General features: G+C 31.9%; 1 protein-coding gene across 1 annotated transcript in view; it reads left to right on the forward strand.

The window, feature by feature from the left end:
- LOC118182906 (peroxisome biogenesis factor 10-like) overlaps positions 1–14398 on the forward strand; it is a 34956-nt gene extending 20558 nt beyond the window's left edge. The window contains exons 5-7 of the mRNA XM_035352294.2: positions 10943–11100; positions 13440–13578; positions 14177–14398. Of these exons, the coding sequence (XP_035208185.1) occupies positions 10943–11100; positions 13440–13578; positions 14177–14245 (366 nt within the window). The 3' untranslated portion in view covers positions 14246–14398. The remainder of the gene's footprint in view (positions 1–10942; positions 11101–13439; positions 13579–14176) is intronic.
- The last annotated feature ends 7155 nt before the right edge of the window (positions 14399–21553 follow it).

Here is a 21553-nt window from a genome sequence, read left to right on the forward strand (position 1 = left end):
CCTAGATTGGTAAAGCTTCCTCCTAGTTAAAGTCTCTTTGTCTGACACCTTGTTAAAAATTTCCAAGAAATACTCGGTAAAGTTAAATAGTAAGTTATAAGTACCACATTCTGACAATAAAAACTGTGAAGGAGTGAGCGGGCGAGGTTCACCCAGCTCATTGTTCTCATACGTTAAAGGTCTATTATTTAACAATTGATGTGTATAAATAAACTGGTGGAGTCTGACCCTGAACTTAACTTCTTACTCTCTCCCCCCATTCTACCACTGAACGTCCAACCGAATATGCTTTCATGCAATACTAAATAGTCTGTTAAACGATGTGTTTTCCCCGTTAAAATGCAGTTCAAATAATCATCCCCAATTAAAAGTTGTACCTCTGCCACTTCACTATCACAGCTGTCAGATAAGTCAAATCCTTCTTAGTGAAGCTTGTTTATAATTTTTGCAGATGGCCTGGGTAATGCATTGGAACATATGATTTTTACTTCAAGTGCTTCGATGATTAGAATGAACCCGATCTTATTTTTTAAAGAAAGTCTTTTCCTTTTAAATTATATTACTGGCGGATTTGAAGATGCAAATGTATAAATTCTTAATCTTTCTCTACCAGTAGTTGGTAAACTTGCTTTCCTAGAAATAGACTGACAAACATAAGATCTTTCGGAAGCTGAGTCACATAACAATCTAATGTAAATGTGGAATTTTTTCCGAGTAGTTGGCCTCTCAATGTTTGATAATGAATCACGTCATTAGGAATTTGCTTACTCAATGTTTCGAGGAACAGTAAACTAACGTTTGTCTCTTTTGCTGTGCTTGCAGCATTTTTTATGGATTTATTTTCTTGCCCATCTGCATCACACAGGCTCTCTAAATGTGACATAGATTTGCAAATATTACATTTAACCCATTTCGCCTTACAAAATGGTTTTTGTGACCTTTTTTTAAACAGCGCTTGCACTTAAATTGATCGTATAAGGCTTTGTGTTTCTCTGAAATACTTAAGTCGCAGTCTTTTGAGAGGTGAGATTTAAGACAAAAGTCGTACATGTAATTTTTGACTGATGTATTAAGTGCCGCCGCTGATACCATTTTCTTTTTAATTGGAGCAACACTTTTAAAATAGTTGTTGGTATCTCTTTCACTTGATTTCAAAAGTGTTTGTTGATTAAAATCCAGAGTTAATGACTTTTTGCCCGCTTCTACTTCTCTTTTTAGAACCAACAATAAATCTGACACTGTTTTATTCTGTGCCAATCTTTTGCTCCCTACTAAACTGTAACACTAAATCTTGCAGTATACACTTATATAAAACAGGAAGTAATAGATTGCCGTAAGAATTAAAATTAATGTCTAATGTCTCTAAACTTCTTTTTTGAACAGTTATTTCATCATATAGTTTTCTTAAACTGGATACATCACTTGAACGACATTCTGGCTCCAAAGCTAGGAGAACATTCATATGCACACTAACTAAGATTTCTTTTTTCCCAAATCTGTCAGTTAAGATTTTGGTGGCCTTTTTATAGTTTTCTCCTATTAATGGCAATCTGCTTATAGCTTTCGCTGCTGAACCGGTGAGTAAAGATCTTAAATAGTTAAATTTCTCAACATCTTGAAGCATATTGTTTTCGTGAATGGCAGCCATATACTGAGCCCAAAATTCAGTAAATATACATAAATCACCGCTGAAAGTTTCTAAAGTAATGTGAGGTAATTTAGTATTGTAATTGGTTTTGATTTCCGAAACTTGTGAAGTTGTTCCGGTTTTACCCACATTTTGAATATATCTTTTGACTTTTGATTTATATCTAATGATGGATTCGCTGTATTCTAAACAGTGTTCTACCTCTGTCTAATTCCTTAACAGTGCTTTGAGCATTAATAACTTCATCATATTTTAACAAGCCAGTTTCTCTCTCGATTAACACTGAAAGCGATTCCTGCAACACTTCTAGGTTCGGATTCTCTCTTTGCAATTCCTCTTCCAATTTCCTTATTAATTTTGTTACACTGGTATGAACCGAACCTCTAATTTTTCTATTTCTCTCGATAGTTTCTTCAGAACTTGTTGTATGTAATAACTTACTCAATATTCCATACTCGGCATCGGTGGATCTTGATACGTTATATTATCAAGTAAAGATACTTTCCTTTAACTAAATCTATTTAATGAAGAGAAGCCTGTGTACAAGTATTATATACAGATTACAGGATATCTAGTTTATACCTCTCTCAAACACTCTCATCAACCTCTCAACTCTCTCTGGTGAAAACTTTTAATTAGCTAAACATACGGGCGGTGCAGCGCCCTCTATCTCTTTTTTCTACACCTTCCTCATCATCAGCAGGCTGAGATTCTAGCATCTGGAATCGATTTTCTTCGGAGACTTCCATGGTCTCAGCATAAGCTGGGACTTCTGCAGTCTATTTGGGGAAAATCTAAACTTTGACTTTTTCTCCTTCAGCTGGCTAGGCTTGCTCCTCAATGCACAGCTTTTTGCTTGTTTGATCATCTTTCTCAGAACTTCCTCAACTGAGAGCTCCAAGAATGGTTTCAACTCCATGTTTCTTGATTAATTTCAGCAATTCATTAGTATTTTTCATCATCCATCATTTTCTTTGATGTTGAGGGCTCACTTGTTTTTTCAGAATCAGACATCACTTTGGCTGGCTTCCTCCCTTTGCTTTCTTGGGCTTTGCTGGGCATTTCAAGAATTCATTGCATCTTGAAAAGATTGGTTGAGATTTCATAGATAATTCAGATAATCACTATTATCATCATCATAAAGGCTAGGTGTGCTGAAAAAGGACATTTTGTCGTGAAACCCGAAGGAATCCCTAACAGCAGAATTTTAGTTAAGTCAAAAAATCAGAGCAACAGTGCTACTTGCAACACATTTAACAACTACTTGCCAGGGTTTGAAGCATTCCAAAAATGTAGTGACTTTTATTTAGGTAGGTAGTGACTTGGGTAGATTATAATAAAAGTTAAAAACTGCAACTACTGTAATCTTGTAATCTTGTTCAGTTAAAGAGTACAGAGATAATCCTTGATTAGGGATACAAATCTAGCTATTTGTAACAAAACAGTAATAAAAAAATTATTAATGAATTTATAGCTATTGATCATTCTATCAACTACTGGTTGCAAGTAGTTGCATAAGCAAATTAGGTAGCTGTCTAAGGTGCCAATTTTCTAATGGTACCAAGTAGTTTTTTTATAATATATGACAATTAATTTAATTAACTTAAATAAGTATATGGCAATTAACTTTTAGTTATTTGTATTAATATATTTAATGTATATGAAATATCATTAACCACCTATGTCTTAAAAATTGAAGGATGTGTGTTGATTTCATCTTAATGTTTTTCTGACTACAAAAAGTAATGCTCTTACATTAGTCCTGCCCTCTTAAATATTGTTGTTAAAGAGTTTTGTGTAATCCCTAAAGGTTCTTCTTCAATTGGGTGCTTCTGATTTTATTTTGGAGAAGAATATGTCTGAAATGTATTTATGTACAAGTAAATGCTTTGCATAAAGTATTGAATCATATAAAAAGTTCTCCAGGTTTCATTTTCTTTTCCCCCCCCTTTTCTTTCTTTCTTTTTTTTTTTTTTTCCTTTTATGGTAAATGAAGCAATATAAAAGCAGGAAAACTTTTATTTAATCACATAAGCAACATTTTATTTGATGACCTTTGCTGTCTGAAGCAGTTAGAAAACTTTTTTTTAAATGTTGTTAGGTATATTCATGCAGAAGTTATTGATGTAATATTTGATACTCTCCAAAGGAGTGAAGTCCAGCCATTCAGAGAATTTTGATGTGATCTGAAGAAAGGAAAATCTGAGAGGGCAAGGGCAAATGAATGTAGCTATAACACAAAACATCATTCATACTCAATAAGGTTTTGTCTGGCATTCATCAAAATCTGGAGTTAAGCATTGTCACAGTAAATAACAATACTTCAAAAATTGGTCAGCTCAAGGTTCTTTGTTTTCATTTCTGCTTTTGAAACTGCTATTTTGGAACAGCATTTTTCTGAATTTATTGTTGGATTTGATGGCAACAATTATAATGCAAGTATATATAAAAAAGAATTATTTAATATGTAAAACTGACTACGGATTAGCAATATTTGTGTTCAGTTTTATTTTAGCAGAAGCATTTTTAGCAATGGTATTTCATCGCCTTCTTCATTTGCTACTAAATAGAAGTAAAATATCATAAACTCTTTCTGTTTATGTAAAGTTTAATATTAATTAAACTTTACATAAACAGAAAGAGAAATGATTTAATTTCGAGAATTTTCTTGTAGGCAAACAACAATGCTTTCTGTAATGAAGAAAAAAAGCAAAATAGTTAGAGAAAAGCAAAATAGTGAATGTCATCATTAGATGAAAAATGAAATCAAAGTATAGTTGATATATTCGTTATATTGTGAGTAAAATTCAAATTAGTGACATGTGCAGAGAGAATTTTGTAGATATGAAAAGCCTTAAATTTTATTTATCACTCAGAAAATATATTCAATAATTTTGGTACAAGCAAAATTGATTTTGGGATTTGCAGTATGGGCAATAGATGATTTTTTTGTTTTGATAGAAAAATTCAATGTGTTGATAATTTCTTTTTCACACGAGATAAAACATAAATTTTTAACTAATTAAGCAATTTTAATTCATTTGTGCTGTTATTTTAAATTGCAGTTTAAAATGATATTCTGATCCTTTGTATTAATTAAACTTTACATATAGTTCATTGTTAATGAAATGACAACAAGGCAGATATTAAGTATAATTATTTTATGAAGTCAGTATTTTTTTATTATTATTATTTTTTTTTTCATAAATATGGTATTAACATAAAAACTTAAGTACAAATTTGTTAGTTTGGAAACAGTTTTGGGCATGATTGAACTAACTGAAGGACAAATATCTGTTTTTTTTTTATTTCTTTTTGTCATAAAATAAAAAATTGAATAACCACAAAAAATATTAGCATTTCAAATTTAATAAAATGAAGTCCCTTTTCTTGCCTTGGTATTCCAAAATTCTAACTTTGAGATTAATTCTGTTGTATAATTTTATTTTATATTTTAAATAATTTGCAGCGAAATGTTACACTTTGTTGTATTCAGTTTCAGTGAAATAAATATAGTTTATCTCATCTTTTAAATACAGTCATCGACAGGAAAAAATTGTTTCCAGAAAGAAATCACATTGAAATGCTATTAGAAAGAAATTTGTAGTCTTTAACAACAAAAAAAGGTTAAAAATGGGAACTGTATGACAAATATTTATTGTAAAACTTATGAAAACATTAAAGCACCCAAGAGCACATCGGGCTGCCATTATTTTAATGCATTCAGCCACATGTCACATTATGAAATTGTAGAGGCTTCTTGTGTAGTCTTGCATTAGCTCACCCCATGCACTCTGGTTTGTTGTTCCTGCAGATTTTAGCTCATTTTTGGTGTCTTGAGAAAGTGCCTTGGAGGTTCTTTGTTGGAGACATGTATGGCAATATAAGTGGCCATGGCAGAGTTTCCATAATTGCAAATTAATCAAAGAGATGTCAGCAATTTGAAAATGAGTATTGTCCTATAGGAACAGAGCTCTAGGGCAGGCATTTACAAGTGTCAAAACTACTAGTTGAATGATCTTATCAGCATATCATCGGACTGTCAAAATGCCTGCGATGAAGACCAATGGCAGACACTTTATGCCACAACATCCATTGATCTGCACATGTAATGCATGTCAACAAAAAATTGTTATAGTTGGAAATTTTGCCTTCACACATGGATGCATTAGTCAACACAAAGTTAAGACTTATTACAAAAGATTACTTAGTGTGATTTAGCATAGCAGTGTTGCAGTGTGTAATGATATCAAAGGAATTATCATGAGGGTACACATATCTATAATCCAGAGGCATGCTGTCATCTAGTAATGGTATTTTACTTGAAGGGACTGCATAGAGGATCACTGTCAGTAGCCATGACAAATGAGACAGTTTGTGCTTGTTGAAACAACCCTTTGGTTTTCCCTTCTTATTGTCTGTTAATATCTCTGAGAACCTGTATATGAATGTGTATCTTCTTGAACCATGTGACAATAACATCCAGGTTATTTATATGGCATGCAATGCAATGAAATAACAATCCTCCTTCATGCAGCCCTGTGATGCAACACTACTCAAATGCATCCAGTTGTTCAAATTGCTGTCATATTAGTTTAAAAGGCATTGTTTACTTTAAAGTAATGGTTTTAAAACAAACTAGTCAAAATAAAAATTATGTACTAGGATGACCTTTTAAAATATGGCAGTTACGGCGATAAGAATCACTTGCTTACATTATTTATTATTCACAAAAATATTATTTGTGTGAAACTTGAATTATTTGCTTATCTAACAGACAGTGATGAATTTATATATTTTTAATTTTGTTTATACAGATTGCTGCCTTGTGCATGCCCTCATTTTTGATGATAAGATATTTTGATTTGAATTAACTGCATTTTTTTTTTTTTTTTAATTTCATTGAATCTTTTTTACAATAACTGTATATCTGAAGTGTTAAAACTTTCTTCTACACTCTTTCAAAAATTTGTTATATTTAATGATATATATATATCAAGAAAATAATAAAGTAGTCAAAAGCGCTTTTTAAAAAAAAATGAAAGAACTAAAAAGTCTAAAATTCGTGCCTTGAGCTGCTGAATTTTTATAAACTAATCTTAAATAGTTAAAGAAATTAAAACCTATAACCCTAAAAAGAAATTTTTACAACAAGAAAAGTGGGGAAAAAAACAGAGTATGAAAACTTTTGTTAATTTCCTCTTTTCAAAAGCTTCAAACAGAACTTGTCAAGGGAAAATGTTTAGAAGCTTCAAAACACACGCATATATATATATATATATAATATAACTGTTCCATTATTGTGATAAGATGACTTGGTGGAAAGTAAGATGCAACAGATTAGCGGTTGTTCTCGGCATTATAAATGCATAGTTAACAAGATGACATTTGAAGAACACTCATAACAATAAATTCCACACATAATTTTATTCCATGGTAATGCACTTCATCACTATGGGTACTCTATGCACCCTAGAATTTTATACAGCTTACATTTTTTAAACAATTGACGAAATTGGAAAAGTAAACTCTGTGTGGCTAGTGGCAATGCAAAGCAGTGAAACAAAGCAAGAAAGAAGAAGAGAGGGAGCTGTGATGCAATTAACCTTTTATTCCATTTCATATCACATGACAAGTTAATGTCCAGATATCGGGTTCAGATTTCATTGATACGTGCACATCAGAACAGCAGGCAGTTTTAGTTAGAAAATTATTGCTCTGTTATTTTTAAATGAAGACGGGCATTAAAGGGCTATTATTAATTTATTATTTGAAAGATTTTGAAAGATAGATATTTTATATTTTACACACACACACATATATATATATACTTTTGGTGCCACCGATTGCAACGAAAAAGGGAGATGCACAACTGCATGTTATAGCAGTCCTATATACAAAATTTCAACTTTCTGAGGCTACTAATTTTTTAGCTATGCGAAATACATACGTACAGACAGCATGAATAAATCTCTTCTGAATCCATTTTTAAATCAATTTTATAATTCGTTTCGGGGAAAAGAGTCCTATATTCTGTCCTTACATACAGTTGTCATGCAAAAACATCGTTAAATTGCATTTGATAGCAGTCCTTTACTTCAAAAGAGGAAGTAAAAAAGCCCTTTCCTATAATCATTCATTTCCATCTTTACCTTGCTGACCTGTTTTTGAACATTTTTCTAATACATTTGTAATTTAAAATTATTGTATTTACTATGAAATTTCATGTTCATTTGTTTAAATACAATGGACTGCAATGATAAATGTACTGTTTTTGGGTGACAGGAAATACGCCTTAGGAATTCTAATTGTGAAATCATTCCATACTGTGTTTATTTAGCAAATCCACCATTCTTTCTTTTTCGTTTGGGTAATTCCCGTTTATTATTTTGTTCTGCTGCTTCATACCATTTATTGCAGCATACACACTCTTTTGCAAAAACTCGAAGCACCAAGAAGGACTTTTGCAATCCTGACGAAATTTGGTATGCGAAAACATCTTGATCGAATATGCAAATGTTCAAAGTTTCAAGGCAAATGAATAGGAATTGTGATCATAGCACACATTTCTAGTGTGCAATTTGCAAAGTATGAAACCAGTAACAGAGGCGGAAAATTTATCTTTTTTTGTTGCTGCCATTGTAATTCCGTAAAGAAGCACCTAAAGATGCCATTAAGATGATATCAAAGACCTTACAGACAAATAAAAGGACTTCAAATGTGGTTGCATTATAGGGTTGCGTGAAGCTGGGTGGTCATACTAAGCAATAGGCTGCCACCTGCAGCGTACAGACACTGCTGTGCAAAGACGTTGGCAGCAATGGTTGCTACAAGGAAATTGCTGACAAAATGAAGGCTTTGGAAGGCCGAGGAGCACAAATGCGGAGCAAGATAGGACGATTGTTCGCCAGGCCCAAACCGCCCCAACGGTATCATTGTCGACTATTCGACACACTACAGCCACGTCCATACCTCCTGTGGTACCGTCCACCATCTGACGACGCTTGTTCTGAGGTGGAGTTATGCTCTTAAAGGCCTTTAAGACGTTTGTCTTTGACCCCACAACATTGGTGGAGTCGTCTGGAGTGGTGTCGTAGCCAATCATCATGGCTGCCATCAGACTGGCATCATATATAGTGTTCAGCAATGAAACCCGCTTCACTCTTGAAGCAGATGACCGCCGTGTTTGTGTCTGGAGAGGACTTGGCCAGCGGTCCCAATCAGCCTTTGTTTTACAAAGGCATACAGCCATAACCCCTGGTGTGATGGTGTGGGGTGCTATTTCTTATGACAGCAAGTCATCTTTAGTTATCCTCCGTACATCTTTAATAGCTTAATGATATGTTGATATCATCCTGTGGCCGGTTGCTTTACCCTTCATGGCACGTCATACTGGGGCCATTTTCCAACAAGATAATGCCAGGCCACATACCACTTGCATATCTCTGGACTGTCTCCATGAGGTTGATACTCTTCCTTGACCAGCAAGGTCACCAGACCTTTCACCAATCGAGCATGTCTGGGATATGAGGGGCCACCAGATTTGGGCACCGCAAAATATCGTAGATCTGGAGTAAGAACTGATGAATGCCTGGCAGAATGTGTCACAGGATGACATAAGGAACCTCTACCACTCCTTACCTCCATGAATTCAAGCATGCATTGCCGCCAGACGAGGTTCGACCAACTACTAATTTGCATACTCAGTGAGTGATTGTGAGCCGTAAACAGGTACTATAACCTTGATTTTTTAATCATTTTATGATCTGTGTATGAGCTATACACATATTCAATTTCATAAAAACAACCACTTCCTTCATGGTGCTTCAATTTTTTTTTTTTTTTTTTTTTCAAAAGAGCGTACATTAGCCTGAATTTCACGAATGACATCTGTAAAGGCAAATATATTAAGATAGGGATGGTAAAAATTCGCACTGAATTTTGAATAAAATGCATGCATTTGTTCTTTTTCCATGAAATATAAGCTCAAAGTATTGGGGAAAAATTTCTTGAATTTATCTCTTGTATTTATTACTGTTATTCAAGTAATTAAACTGCTTATTAGATAATTTTTTACTTGTTCTCGTGATTTGCTATTATATTTCTCTATGTTTCTTTTCCTGTTGTCTGTGGATTGGATAAATTGTTGATTGGTATAAAATTTTTCAATCCATTGCATTAGTGATTTTGTAATTTGCGTATAAATCACTAATGCAATGGTTATATCACTAATGCATTTGCTTATAAATCACTAATTGTTTATAAATTTGCTTTGTTTAAATTTTTTTTATTATTTAATAATATGTGATTCCCATTTTTGTACCGTGTTGAACTATTTTAGTGTTTAGTATTGAACTGTTTTCTTTAGTATCATTTATTATTATGAGTAGTTATTGTTGCAAATATTGAAAAAATGCCTATTTCAGAAAAAATTTCCAGAGAGGCAACTGTGTTAGGAGGATTCGCATGGGTTTTTTAAGTATGTAACTTTTGGTATGTATGTTCAGCCACCAGCGGCTGACCGGTGAAGTCCGGGCCAGGGGTTAGAATCCCGGTAAAATAGCTGGCTGCATGGGGGTTTCTGTCATTTTATTCATGCATAGCTTGTATACGAGCCAATTATTCTTAGAAAGTCCTCAGGCATCTCTCCTCTTAGGCAGATAGCCCTCTTATGCTTTGACATAAGTAAAGAAACTAAACCATTTGTTATGTATATTTCTTTTATAACAAAAATGGCACATAAAGAATTTCTTACTATAAAATTGATTTTACATTTTATCTGAAACCCTACCTATTTCTATGTTTATTAAAAAAATTAAAATTTGTTAGAGAAACTTAAAAGAAGTTGGGTGAGGGCAGCAATTTTTTGGCCACCTAGGAAAAATGCTAAATCCAGCACTGCTGTAACTCACATTCTCTGCCTCCCAGCAAAAAAATATTGATAAATCTCTATCAGTAACTGAATTTCATGATGTTGCTTTCCTTAAAAATAGTTTTGTAACTAAGTATAAATAAATTAAACTGTCAAATAACTAAGTATCACTACATTATTATTATTGAAATAGGTTAGGCTGAAGACCTGAAAATGATTAAAAATGATTATATGTACTAATTATTAATATTTATCAATAATTTAGTTTAAATTAGCATTAGTAATCCATGCATAGCTGTTAAATAACTATGTGTGTAGGTTTTCATATTTAAAATGTGCTTTAAGCAAGCCAAATTTATTTATAACTGTATAAAAGTGTATTGATTTACATATCATTTTATGTTAATTACGTTTCTCTGCAGGTTGTCATAAGACGTTGGTTGGCTCATCCTGCTTATCAAAAACCATATCGAATATTGGGCTGGATAGCTGCAAGTCAGCTCTGCTTGAGTTTGATTATGACAATGTATTCAACTAGTATGAAAGATCCCCTAAAACATAGTAAATTAGAGAAAGTTAAGTATGTATTTTAAGATGAATTTCCACTATAAATTATTGCTTTTAGTTTAAACAGATTCTGAAGTGTAAATTTAAAATTAAGGAATTGCTCAAACATACCTGTAACAGATTTTATTGAATTAATAATTGATTGAGAAATGAATTATGGGGGAAATTGATGCTGTCAAAAAATATGCTTTGCAGTTAAAGCATGTGGACAGTTTTTTTTTTTTTTTTTTTTTGGGGGGGGGGATGTGTGGTTAATTTGCTTGACTTAATTCTTATTATGTGCTAAATGAAGAGAAAAAACATTAATAATGCTTTATCACAATTAATTGCAGGCTGTGCATTTAACTTTTGCATTAGACACAAACTTTGCTCAATGATTTTGTTATATTTTAGGAATTGCTATTTTTGAACAAGATATACTGTGCAGAGTACCACAAATGAGAGAACATGCATATTATTTCAAATACAGTAATATTTATAATTTGTGATTTATATGGAAAAGTAAATAAAAATTAAACTCAAATATAGAATAATATTTATTATTCTTATTTCTATATATGAAACATGTGAAAAGAGTTAAAGAAAATCTCAAATCGTGTCAATAAATTCTTCAGTAAGGATTTTCAGATCTCTAGATATTATTTTCTTATTAAGTAACACCTGTCATCAAAACTTTAAATTGTAATTGGCATAAAATTTTCATGGGCTTTAAAAGTGCTTATTTATTTTTATTTCTTAATTAATTGAAATTGATAAATTTCATCCCCAAACGAAGGAATTAAGCTTGTTTTAACTGCAAGTGTAATAATATCATTGACCTATTCTACAAGTTTTAAGTGCTCAGAGTTGCTTATGCTCCCCTGCTTTGAGTAAAGATATTAGGAGATTTAGAGCAATTTGAAAGAACTAATTGACAAACCATCACTTTTTTCTTGAATATTTCATCAATTAAATAAATAAGCTGAGCATTGCAGTATAATTAAGATCTTGGCTGGAAACTAAGCAAAAGGTATAAACAAAGATTTATTTCAATTATTATTCACTACTAACTATACCTGTGAAATTACACTGGCTGATTTTATTAAAATAATTATATATTTTTTCCTTTGTTATAACAATTATTAAGGCAGCTGGCCATACAAGCTGTTAGTCTCCTAAAAAGCAAAGAAAAGTAAATAAGAGTTGCTTGATGTGGAATTTTTAAAATTCAGTAGCATTTCTGCCTTCTGTTATAATCATCAGTACAATAACTATATGTTATAAAAATCATATGACAGCTGTGATGTAGCTTAGTATATTTCCCTGGGCTACTTCAAAGCAGTTGTATCAATTGCATTTACCTGACTATTATGAAATCATCACATTGCTGTTGCTTTATTATCAATGCATAAGTAAAAGAGTTTTTATTTATATTTATTGTAATATATAGATTTGCTTAACAATTATATAGATATTTTTGATTCACTGTTAATTACCAAAAAGAGTTCCTGTAGATTGTTTAAAAAAAATATTAAAAAAATCTGAAGGCTTTCAGATTTTATATTAAGTCCAAAGGGACATTTTTTTAAATGTTTTGTGTGTTACCTTTATTTATTAAATATCATGTTCTTCACACTTGAAACATAAAATTCAGTTCAACAGCAATATTGCAAAATAATATTAAAATGAGCATATCTTCAGAATTTCCGATACACAGTCTCGCACATTGGAGATAATTCCCCCCCCCCCCGTACAGTGTTGCTATTGCTTGCTTTGAATTTTTGAGTTTGTTAATCAAACATTTGTTAAAGTGTTACAAAAAATGAAATCGATAATAAAACAACTTCCAAATTAAGCCTTCCAGATGGAAAGGTACGTTATTCAAAATTTGATTGCTTTAGGTACCATTGTTTTATCACATTGCAAGAAATGCGCATATATTTATGCAGAGTCTTCATTATTTAATTTCTTTAAATATAACACAGGGTGATAATATTTGGTGGGAACAATTTGAAAAATGAAGCGGACATTTAAAGTTTTTAATGCAAAATGCCAAAATGAAATTAATAGCCTTTCTGGGATAATGGGCTAAAAAGTAATTTGCTCGAATTAGTTTAAATGAATGGAGTTTAAATGTACATGGAACTGGTTGCTTGTTTCTGACATTGTTGAGCACAGTAGGACATTGTGAGGTTCTTGAATCATATTACTATATCGATTAGTAAACATTTTGCTTAGAACACATGCAATAGTTTTCAGTCCACAACTGTAGAATTTTAAAAGCTATGAGCAAATTTTGTAGTCTGTATTTTTAAAAACAACATTTTAGTTAACATTGTTTTTGAAGCATTTTGTTTTTTGTGTGTTATATAGAGATAGTACAAGTACTTCTGACCCTGTACCTGCAAAAAGTTTGTGTTCTTTATGTCTAGAGAAAAGAAATCGTAGCACAGCAACACCATGTGGTCATTTATTTTGTTGGTCATGCATAACATCCTGGATGCAAAACAAGGTAATGTTTTTCTGTTTAAAAATTTTTTTTGTGTAATTTTACTTCCACTTGGCATACAAATACTTTGATTCTGCTTTTCATGAATTTCTGCTTAAATTTTGTGTAACTGTAGATATTGCAACGTCACAAAAGACTATTACAATGTTCATAAAATCTTTCTTAGATCCAAATTTTGCTACAAAAATTTATAAAAATTTTTGCCTCTAAAAGAGTATAAAAATGCTTTAAAACTCAAATCATTAATGCCAGAATTTATAGATTATTTGAAATTACTCTGCTTCAAGCTTACCCAGCAATAAAAGTAAAACAGTAATAATAACTAGGAAAAAGAATATATTTTGAATAATTAAAAATGCAAACTTTATGTAACTGAAGCATTACTTTACATTTTGGTATTTTTGTTGAAATATGTCATATTTCATGATAAATTGATCCAAGTATTATTAAAATGATAATGCATAAATTCATACAGGTTGTTATTTTAATTCATATCAAAATATGTTTTTTACATACTTCACACTGTTTTCTGTGTTTAAATTTAATACTTGAATATAATTTTATTTCAGATAATTTTATAATAAGTTATTTTTTATTTCAGGAAGAATGTCCTTTATGCAGGGAAATATTTACACCTTCAACACTATTGTGCCTTCAGAATTACTATTAGTTTTCTGGTCATTTTGTACTGTATTGGTTGTTTGATTATATTTTTATATGACTGAATGTTTGTTACCTATGGCTCATTAATGGTTTATATTTTTATATTAATTTGAGGACAGCAAGGAAAAGAATGAGGGTAAATAAAGTATATAAGTATGGACTTGTATTATTATTATTAAAAAATATTATTTTGTGTTAGGACACATAAAACTCACTTTTTTTAAAAAAAACTTTTTGAAAATATATTTTATACTTCCTGATAAATTATGCTTAATGCTTATACAGGAAAATTCATTTAAGTAGTTGTAATCATGTTAATTCATTCCAGGATAGCAGGTTCCATGATAGGTTATTATAACTGAAAGGTCCAGTTACAAGTATGCTTGAAACACAGAATTTGGGCAGCCGTAAACTCCACTGTTAGTTCACTAAAGTCAGTTGTGTTATGTCATAACGTCATTACAACACTGCAGGACAAGCTGTGTTATGAAAGTAATCAATAGAAATTAAATCATAGTGGACTGTAGAGAACACACAGTTATTGTTGAGATATTTGTAATTGCATTCTTATTGGTTAAAAAAAAAATTATAGCTTTCTGTCACATCCGATGCAATCTGAAACTTAATCCTATTTTATTTGTTTATATTTTCTTTATGTTATTTTTGATTGGTTGTTTATTGTGTCTTGTTTGTGATTCGCTAAATCATGATCTGCTGTAAAGCTATATATATAACCTATAACCTCTGTAAACTTTTTCTCTCTCTGCATGCTGCTCTGTAATAAATGTTTGTTTTTCAAACCACAGCATTTTAAATGTTCAACAGCCCGAGTATGGTTCGTCAAAATTTAGAATGTGCTGATCTTTTATTTCATCTAACCTTCTTTGCCAGTGTCATAATGTATTGTTCACGTGATTTTGTTTTGTTTTCTCGTGAATGATTGCTTTTTCAAGTGGAAGTGAAAAAGAAGTTTTTGGTGCTGCGCCATTTGATGGCATTAATAACTTTACTGTTTGGTGTCGAAGGGTTCAAGCAGTATTTACTGCAAAGGAATTGGATACATTTTTAGAAACAGAAGCAAGCGCAGGCAGAACTGCAGATGTTTTGAAGTCAAAAAAGGCTGATGCCTTAATTCTTGCACTTTTAAGTGATAATATTCTTGCTTCTCTTCAAAGTGAACACATGGCATGTAAAATATGGAAGAAACTGCAAGCTACGTATATTGCTAAAGGAGCAGTGAGTCAAATTGTAACGCATAAAGCTACCATAAGAAATGGTACCATAAACATATTCCATGTTTAGCTACCATAAGAAAATCTAAAGATGTGTCAATGAGACAACATATCGACAATATAATGAACTTGGTTAGTAATTTACGTGTCTCTGGATCTGAAGTAAGTGACTTTGATATTATTAATTACATTTTAATGTCATTGCCAAAGGAATATGAAAATGTTAAGGCATCACTAGAAAATCAACCAAGTGATAATTTGAGTTTGGATTTTGTTACAAACAGACTTATTGATCCTGAATCCCTTATTGTTCGATTAAAAAAATAAAAATATTCTAAACTAAATATGGACAACTCTGTTTTTATTAGTGCCCATAAAGAACTGTTTTGTGCTTATTGTAAAAGAAAAGGACATTCTGTTACATTCTGTAGAAAAAAGAACTGCGTCTACCATAGCTGTGGGAAAACTGGTTATTTCAAAAGTGAATGTTTTGATAATCCTAAAAAGCAGGCAAATTCAAAAAGTAATCAGTATGCATCACCTGCAATATCTTTTATGGCTGGAAATGTTGTGCATGGTCAATTTATTATTGATTCTTGTGCAACTTCTCACATGTCTTGTCACAAGGAATGATTTACCTTAATTAAGCCTAAAACTGGAACTGTTTAATGCACGTCTTAAATTGGCAGTTTTAGAAGTGGAAGGCATTTGTGACATTTGCGGCAAAACTAAGAATGGTGTTTAAATAATGCTAAAAGATGTTCTTTATGTTCCGAAATTAAACGGACAATTAATTTCTGTCAAAAATATTAAACAGCAGGTTTGAGCGTTATTTTTAAAAATGAAATGGTTTACATTGAAAACAAATGTTTTAGATATGGATATTTGAACAAATGCAGACAATATTTTAGTGATTTTTTCACCAAATCTCTTTACAGCTTTAGCAGTAAAGAATGATGATTTATGCCACAGAAGATTAGGATACTGCTGTGATCAAAAATTAAAACTAAGGAATTGCCTATAGGAAAGTGTCCTCTCATAAAAGAATCCAAACTGTTTATAACTAAACACACTGATATATGTGGTCCAACAGAACCTCAAACACTCCATAGGGGAAAGTATTTCATAACTGTAATTGATGACTACTCATAGTTTATGGAAATAAGACTGCTCAAAAGAAAAAGTGACATTATTAAGGAACTTAAACTTTTCTTTAAATTGTATCCAACTGTCACTAAACTGTGCTGTGACAATGCCAAAGAATATGTCAGTGGAGAACTTTATGAAGTTGCTAAAAGAGCAGGTGTAAAAATAGATCCTGCACCTCCCTATACACCTTTTCTAAATGGTGTCGCTGAAAGAGCAAATAGAAGTGTACTCGAAAAAGCTAGAGCGATGATACTTGAAGCAAATTTACCAAAATTCCTTTGGGGTGAAACAGTACTTACGGCTGCTTATATAAATAATCGACTCCCAAATAGTTCAGTTGACAATCATGTTCCTTATTTTCTGAAGTACGGTGAAAATCCTCATTTGACAAACATGCATGTATTTGGCTGTGATGCTTATACTCTTGTGCCACCATCCCAAAGAAAAAAACTAGATGAAAAATCTGTCAGAATGATATTTGTAGGTTATTCCACAATGGGAAGACGCATCAGTGTTTCCAGAAATGTTAAGTTTAATGAAGAAAAGAAGATTGTAGAAAATCAAAAATACATTTCCGATAGTTCTGATTTGAGTGAAAATGACATTGATGACATTAAAAATGAAGACAAATCAGTTTCAAACACTGATAATGGTGAATTAAGTGCTGCAAATAAGATGGAGGAACAAAGAAAATCTACAAGAGAAAAGACACAACCAGTTAGGTATCTCAATCCTGAGACTTATGAAGTGATGTTTGCACAACAAGATACTCTGACATTTGATGATATTGCAAATCTACCAAAAGAAGAACAAAAACTATGGAAAAGAGCTATGGACTAGGAAATGAAATCTACGGAAGTTAGCAACATCTGGGATTTACAAAATTTACCCCCCTGATAAAAGAGCCATTTGCTGCAAATGGGTTCTTCGTGAAAAATGAGATGGAACTTACAAAGCCAGGCTTGTTGCTCATGGTTTCATGCAAAAGGAAGGCATAGACTATACAGACACATTTTCTCCAGTAATTAGTATGTGCACTTTGTGTTTAATCCTAATAATTATCAACAATGAAGGTTTACAGACTTTTACTTTAGATTTCAAGACGGCTTTCTTGAACAGTAAGTTGGATGAAACCATCTACATAGACCAGCCCAAAGGATATGATGATATGAGTGATAAGAAATGTAAACTTAAAAAGAGTTTATATGGGCTTTTAAACAGTCTCCTTGACAATGGTATCAGAAATTTCTTAATTTTGTTATTAAATTAGATTTTAAGCAATTGGACTCTGAACCATGTATTTTCATCAAAAATCTAAATTGTAAGAAAGTAATTATGGCTCTTTATGTGGATGACTTATTAATTGCAGGTTCAGATGTAAAAGAAACAAGTATTATAATATCATTGTTATCTAAAGAATTTCAAATGTCAAAATCTGAAAGTGTCTCAGAATTTTTAGGCACTAGACTGAAGTTTGAGTCCAGTTGTTTATATTTAGATCAGAAACTATATATTGAAAAATTACTTGATAAATTTAAAATATCTGATTTTAAAACTGCCCAAACTCCCATTGAACCAAAATCTACAGCAGCTGATTTTCAGAAAGGAAATGCATTTCATGGCCCATACAAAGAATTAATTGGATATTTACTTTACTTAGCATATATTACAAGGCTAGATATTTTATTTGCAGTAAATTGCTTAAGACAACTGCAGGAGCATCCTACTGATGTTGCCTGGTGTGCTCTAAAGAGAATTCTTAGGTAATTGAAAAACACCTTAAATTTAAAATTGATATACAAAAAGGGTGATTTGGAAAAGGCAAACTTATGTTTGTATATAGATGCAGATTGGGGGGAAGGGGAAACTTGAAAATCAGTCCACTGCAACTAACAGATATCAGTTTCAGGTAAGTTCCTGAAAAATACTATTGAAACATATCCTCAGCAAAGTGTTTATTCTATTGCAGTAAAACCTGTTACATACTACTGGCAAGGAGCTTACCCTCCCCAAAGCACAGTATTTAAAGGGTCAGGTTGATGTTCCATACATTTTGGCACATAGAAGGGGATGTGAAATCTTCAGTTTACCCTAGGTGCTGAAAACCCTAACTGTGCCACTGTATACACCATAATAGCTTTTTTTGGAACCTTCATACTATTGGTGAGTTAAAAAAGTTGAATACATGAGTTGACACAGTTGACAAGATATGGCATCTGAAAGTGTCAATTTCCATAGTTTGAGGAATAAACAAGAGGAATTCTACATCAAATTCTCATGCATGACCAAAAAAAAAAAAAAAAAAAAAAAAAAAAAATTGGATATTGCATGAACATCACAAATGATTGGCATAAGAATTATAAACAATCACCACAGCATCTTCTCAAATAACTTCTCTCATACAAAAAAGATATTACTGCTGCAATTAATCACTACAACAGAAAGGTGTTTCATTGTATATTCCTCTGTCATGGCAAATAATCATTGCGAATCATTATAGTGCTGAAAAGCATGAAGTGCAGTGTCAGCTTGTTGTCATTAAGCATCCAAGAGTGGTTTACAAAGCCAGTGCCCTTTTACTACATATGAGAGTACCTGCTGACACATGCACATCTACAAATGACTGTGCAGAAAATTACAATATGAATCCCTTTCTTGCTTGCTATATTCTCATCATCTTGACCTCTTCTTAGCCCAAAAAATTTGTTGGTGTCCGAAGGGTCCCATATGTCATTTTTAAATTTTTCCCCATCACATATTTCTGACCTTTTTTCACCAACGAATCAGATCATTGTCAGAATGATTGCAAAAATGTAAGGACACCATGGAAAAGTAGTTTGACCAACCAAGTGTTATTGATTTTATTTGTGTAATATTTGAAAGTGCTGCATGCCTATAAATACTAGTATACAGAATGACCACAGTATCATAAATATAGAGAAAGTTGATTATGCACCTTCCATCAAAGTTTGTGTTAATTTACTTAATACACATAAAAATTACCTGTATGTTAATTAAGCTATTACCACTTGTGATCTAAAAAATTGAATGATCTATAGAATCTTTAGTTTTATTGCAACCACAAATTAACACTGGTAGCATGTAGAATATGATTGACCGGATGTTTTACACCCATGAAATGACATTTTCTCCAAGGTCTGGCATGCTGTTTTAATAGATCATATGAAAGAAAATGTCAGTTTTCAGTAGCCGTACTTCTCGAGTTGAATAAATAATAGAGGCGTTTACAAAAAAATAAAGCAAACAAAAGTATGGCTAAATATTATATAACTGAACGGTATTATGTCAGAAGTAGGACCCCATCAGTAATTGAATGGTTAAAACCATTGAATACTAGTAATTCGATCTGCGGTTACAGGGCAAAACGTCACGGAGAAACAGTGCAAGGGAAAACGTCGAACAAAACATCGTGGGAGGAAAAAATATCGCAGTTCTAAAACACCGTCGTAGAACATGGAGCGGCTCATAAACATTGTCTTGAGGGGTATCAGCAGCCCCTACACCGACAGTGTTAAGTTGTCCATTTTCGATATACCTTTCCTCAAATCTGCTGTAGATACACGCTTGGAATTTTTTGTGTAATTAAAGTATACCTATCTGATTATACTGAAATGAGCTTTTGAAACATTTTGAATTTTAGAGTAATTTACTGAATATTTTGTTAGGCATAGTAAAATTTAGCACTTTCCTCACACACACAAAAATTGTTTAGTATTTTTTTCCTTAGTTTATCACAAAAAGCTCATTTCGGTAAATATTAAGAAACCGAATAAAAAGGCCATAAAAATTTTAGATACCTGTGAGCAGTAGTTCCTGAGAAAAGGTACATCGAGTATAAAAAAAATCGCGTTTGGAGAAAAACGCGTTTTTGTGTAAAAAACCTCATTTATCAAAACGTTCGATGACATTAAAACTAGATTTTTTACAGTTCTAATTTTCTTAGAGATTAAAGAATGGTATTTTTAGAAAGATAAAAGTGTAGAGAATTTGAAAATGCAAAAATCCGAAATCACCACTTTTTGAAAATTTTTGGCTTCATCGCGTTCAGATCATCCCAGACATGTGTTTTTCAGACTTTAAAGGTTGCAAATGCACCTTCGCATGATGATTTGCAAATGCAAATAAGAAAAAGAAATATTTTTACCTCTATATTTCATATTTTTGGATTAATTATTATTATTTTTGCATAAAATGCAAGAAGGAAACTTTAGCATTCAAAAACTGCAAATGAGTTAAAAATTAAAATGCTACTTATGGCAGTTAATAGAATTTTAAATTTATCTACTTAAGTATTAAAACTCTTTATTTTATTAATCTCCATGACATTGTATTGGAAGTTTTTCATGAGAAATGTAGCCTAATTTTTTTTTTTTTTTTTTTTTTTTTTTTTTTTAAGAAGATGATGAATAATTGTCTTAGGTTACCTATAAAATTGTTTTGTTAATGATCAGACTGTAAAATTATTTTCTTTTGCTTTTGTGAATTTGATATTTTTTCAGTAAAAATTAAGTCTTGCCTTGTTTCAGTACGTCTGTCATCTCAAAGTGTCATTAACAATTTTATGTACAGCCTGTAGTTAATGGTTTGGGTGTCATTCGTTAGTTATGAGGGAACATGTCTGGAGGAAGCTCCATAATATTTCAGTAGAAGATTTGGATTTATTGAATTATTGCAAAGTACGTTAGGACAGTGTGTTTAAGGGGAGAGAAACTTTTGTGAAGGACTTTCTGAGGAAATGCCTCGTGTTCATTTTATACACTCATGCTCAAAAATTACGGAAAAAACGCTGAAAGAAAAGATAGAATGTAAAAAGGAAAATTAAAGAATACAGGTTTACATATGAAGTAGAGGTTGCACCCCGAATACAAATAGAGAACCAAAATTAGCCTGAAACGCAATCCCGCAGCCACTCC

This window comes from Stegodyphus dumicola, chromosome 7 (assembly GCF_044657685.1).
Source record: "Stegodyphus dumicola isolate Sdum_Otavi_A_Nest chromosome 7, ASM4465768v1".
In the NCBI taxonomy this organism is placed as follows: domain Eukaryota; kingdom Metazoa; phylum Arthropoda; class Arachnida; order Araneae; family Eresidae; genus Stegodyphus; species Stegodyphus dumicola.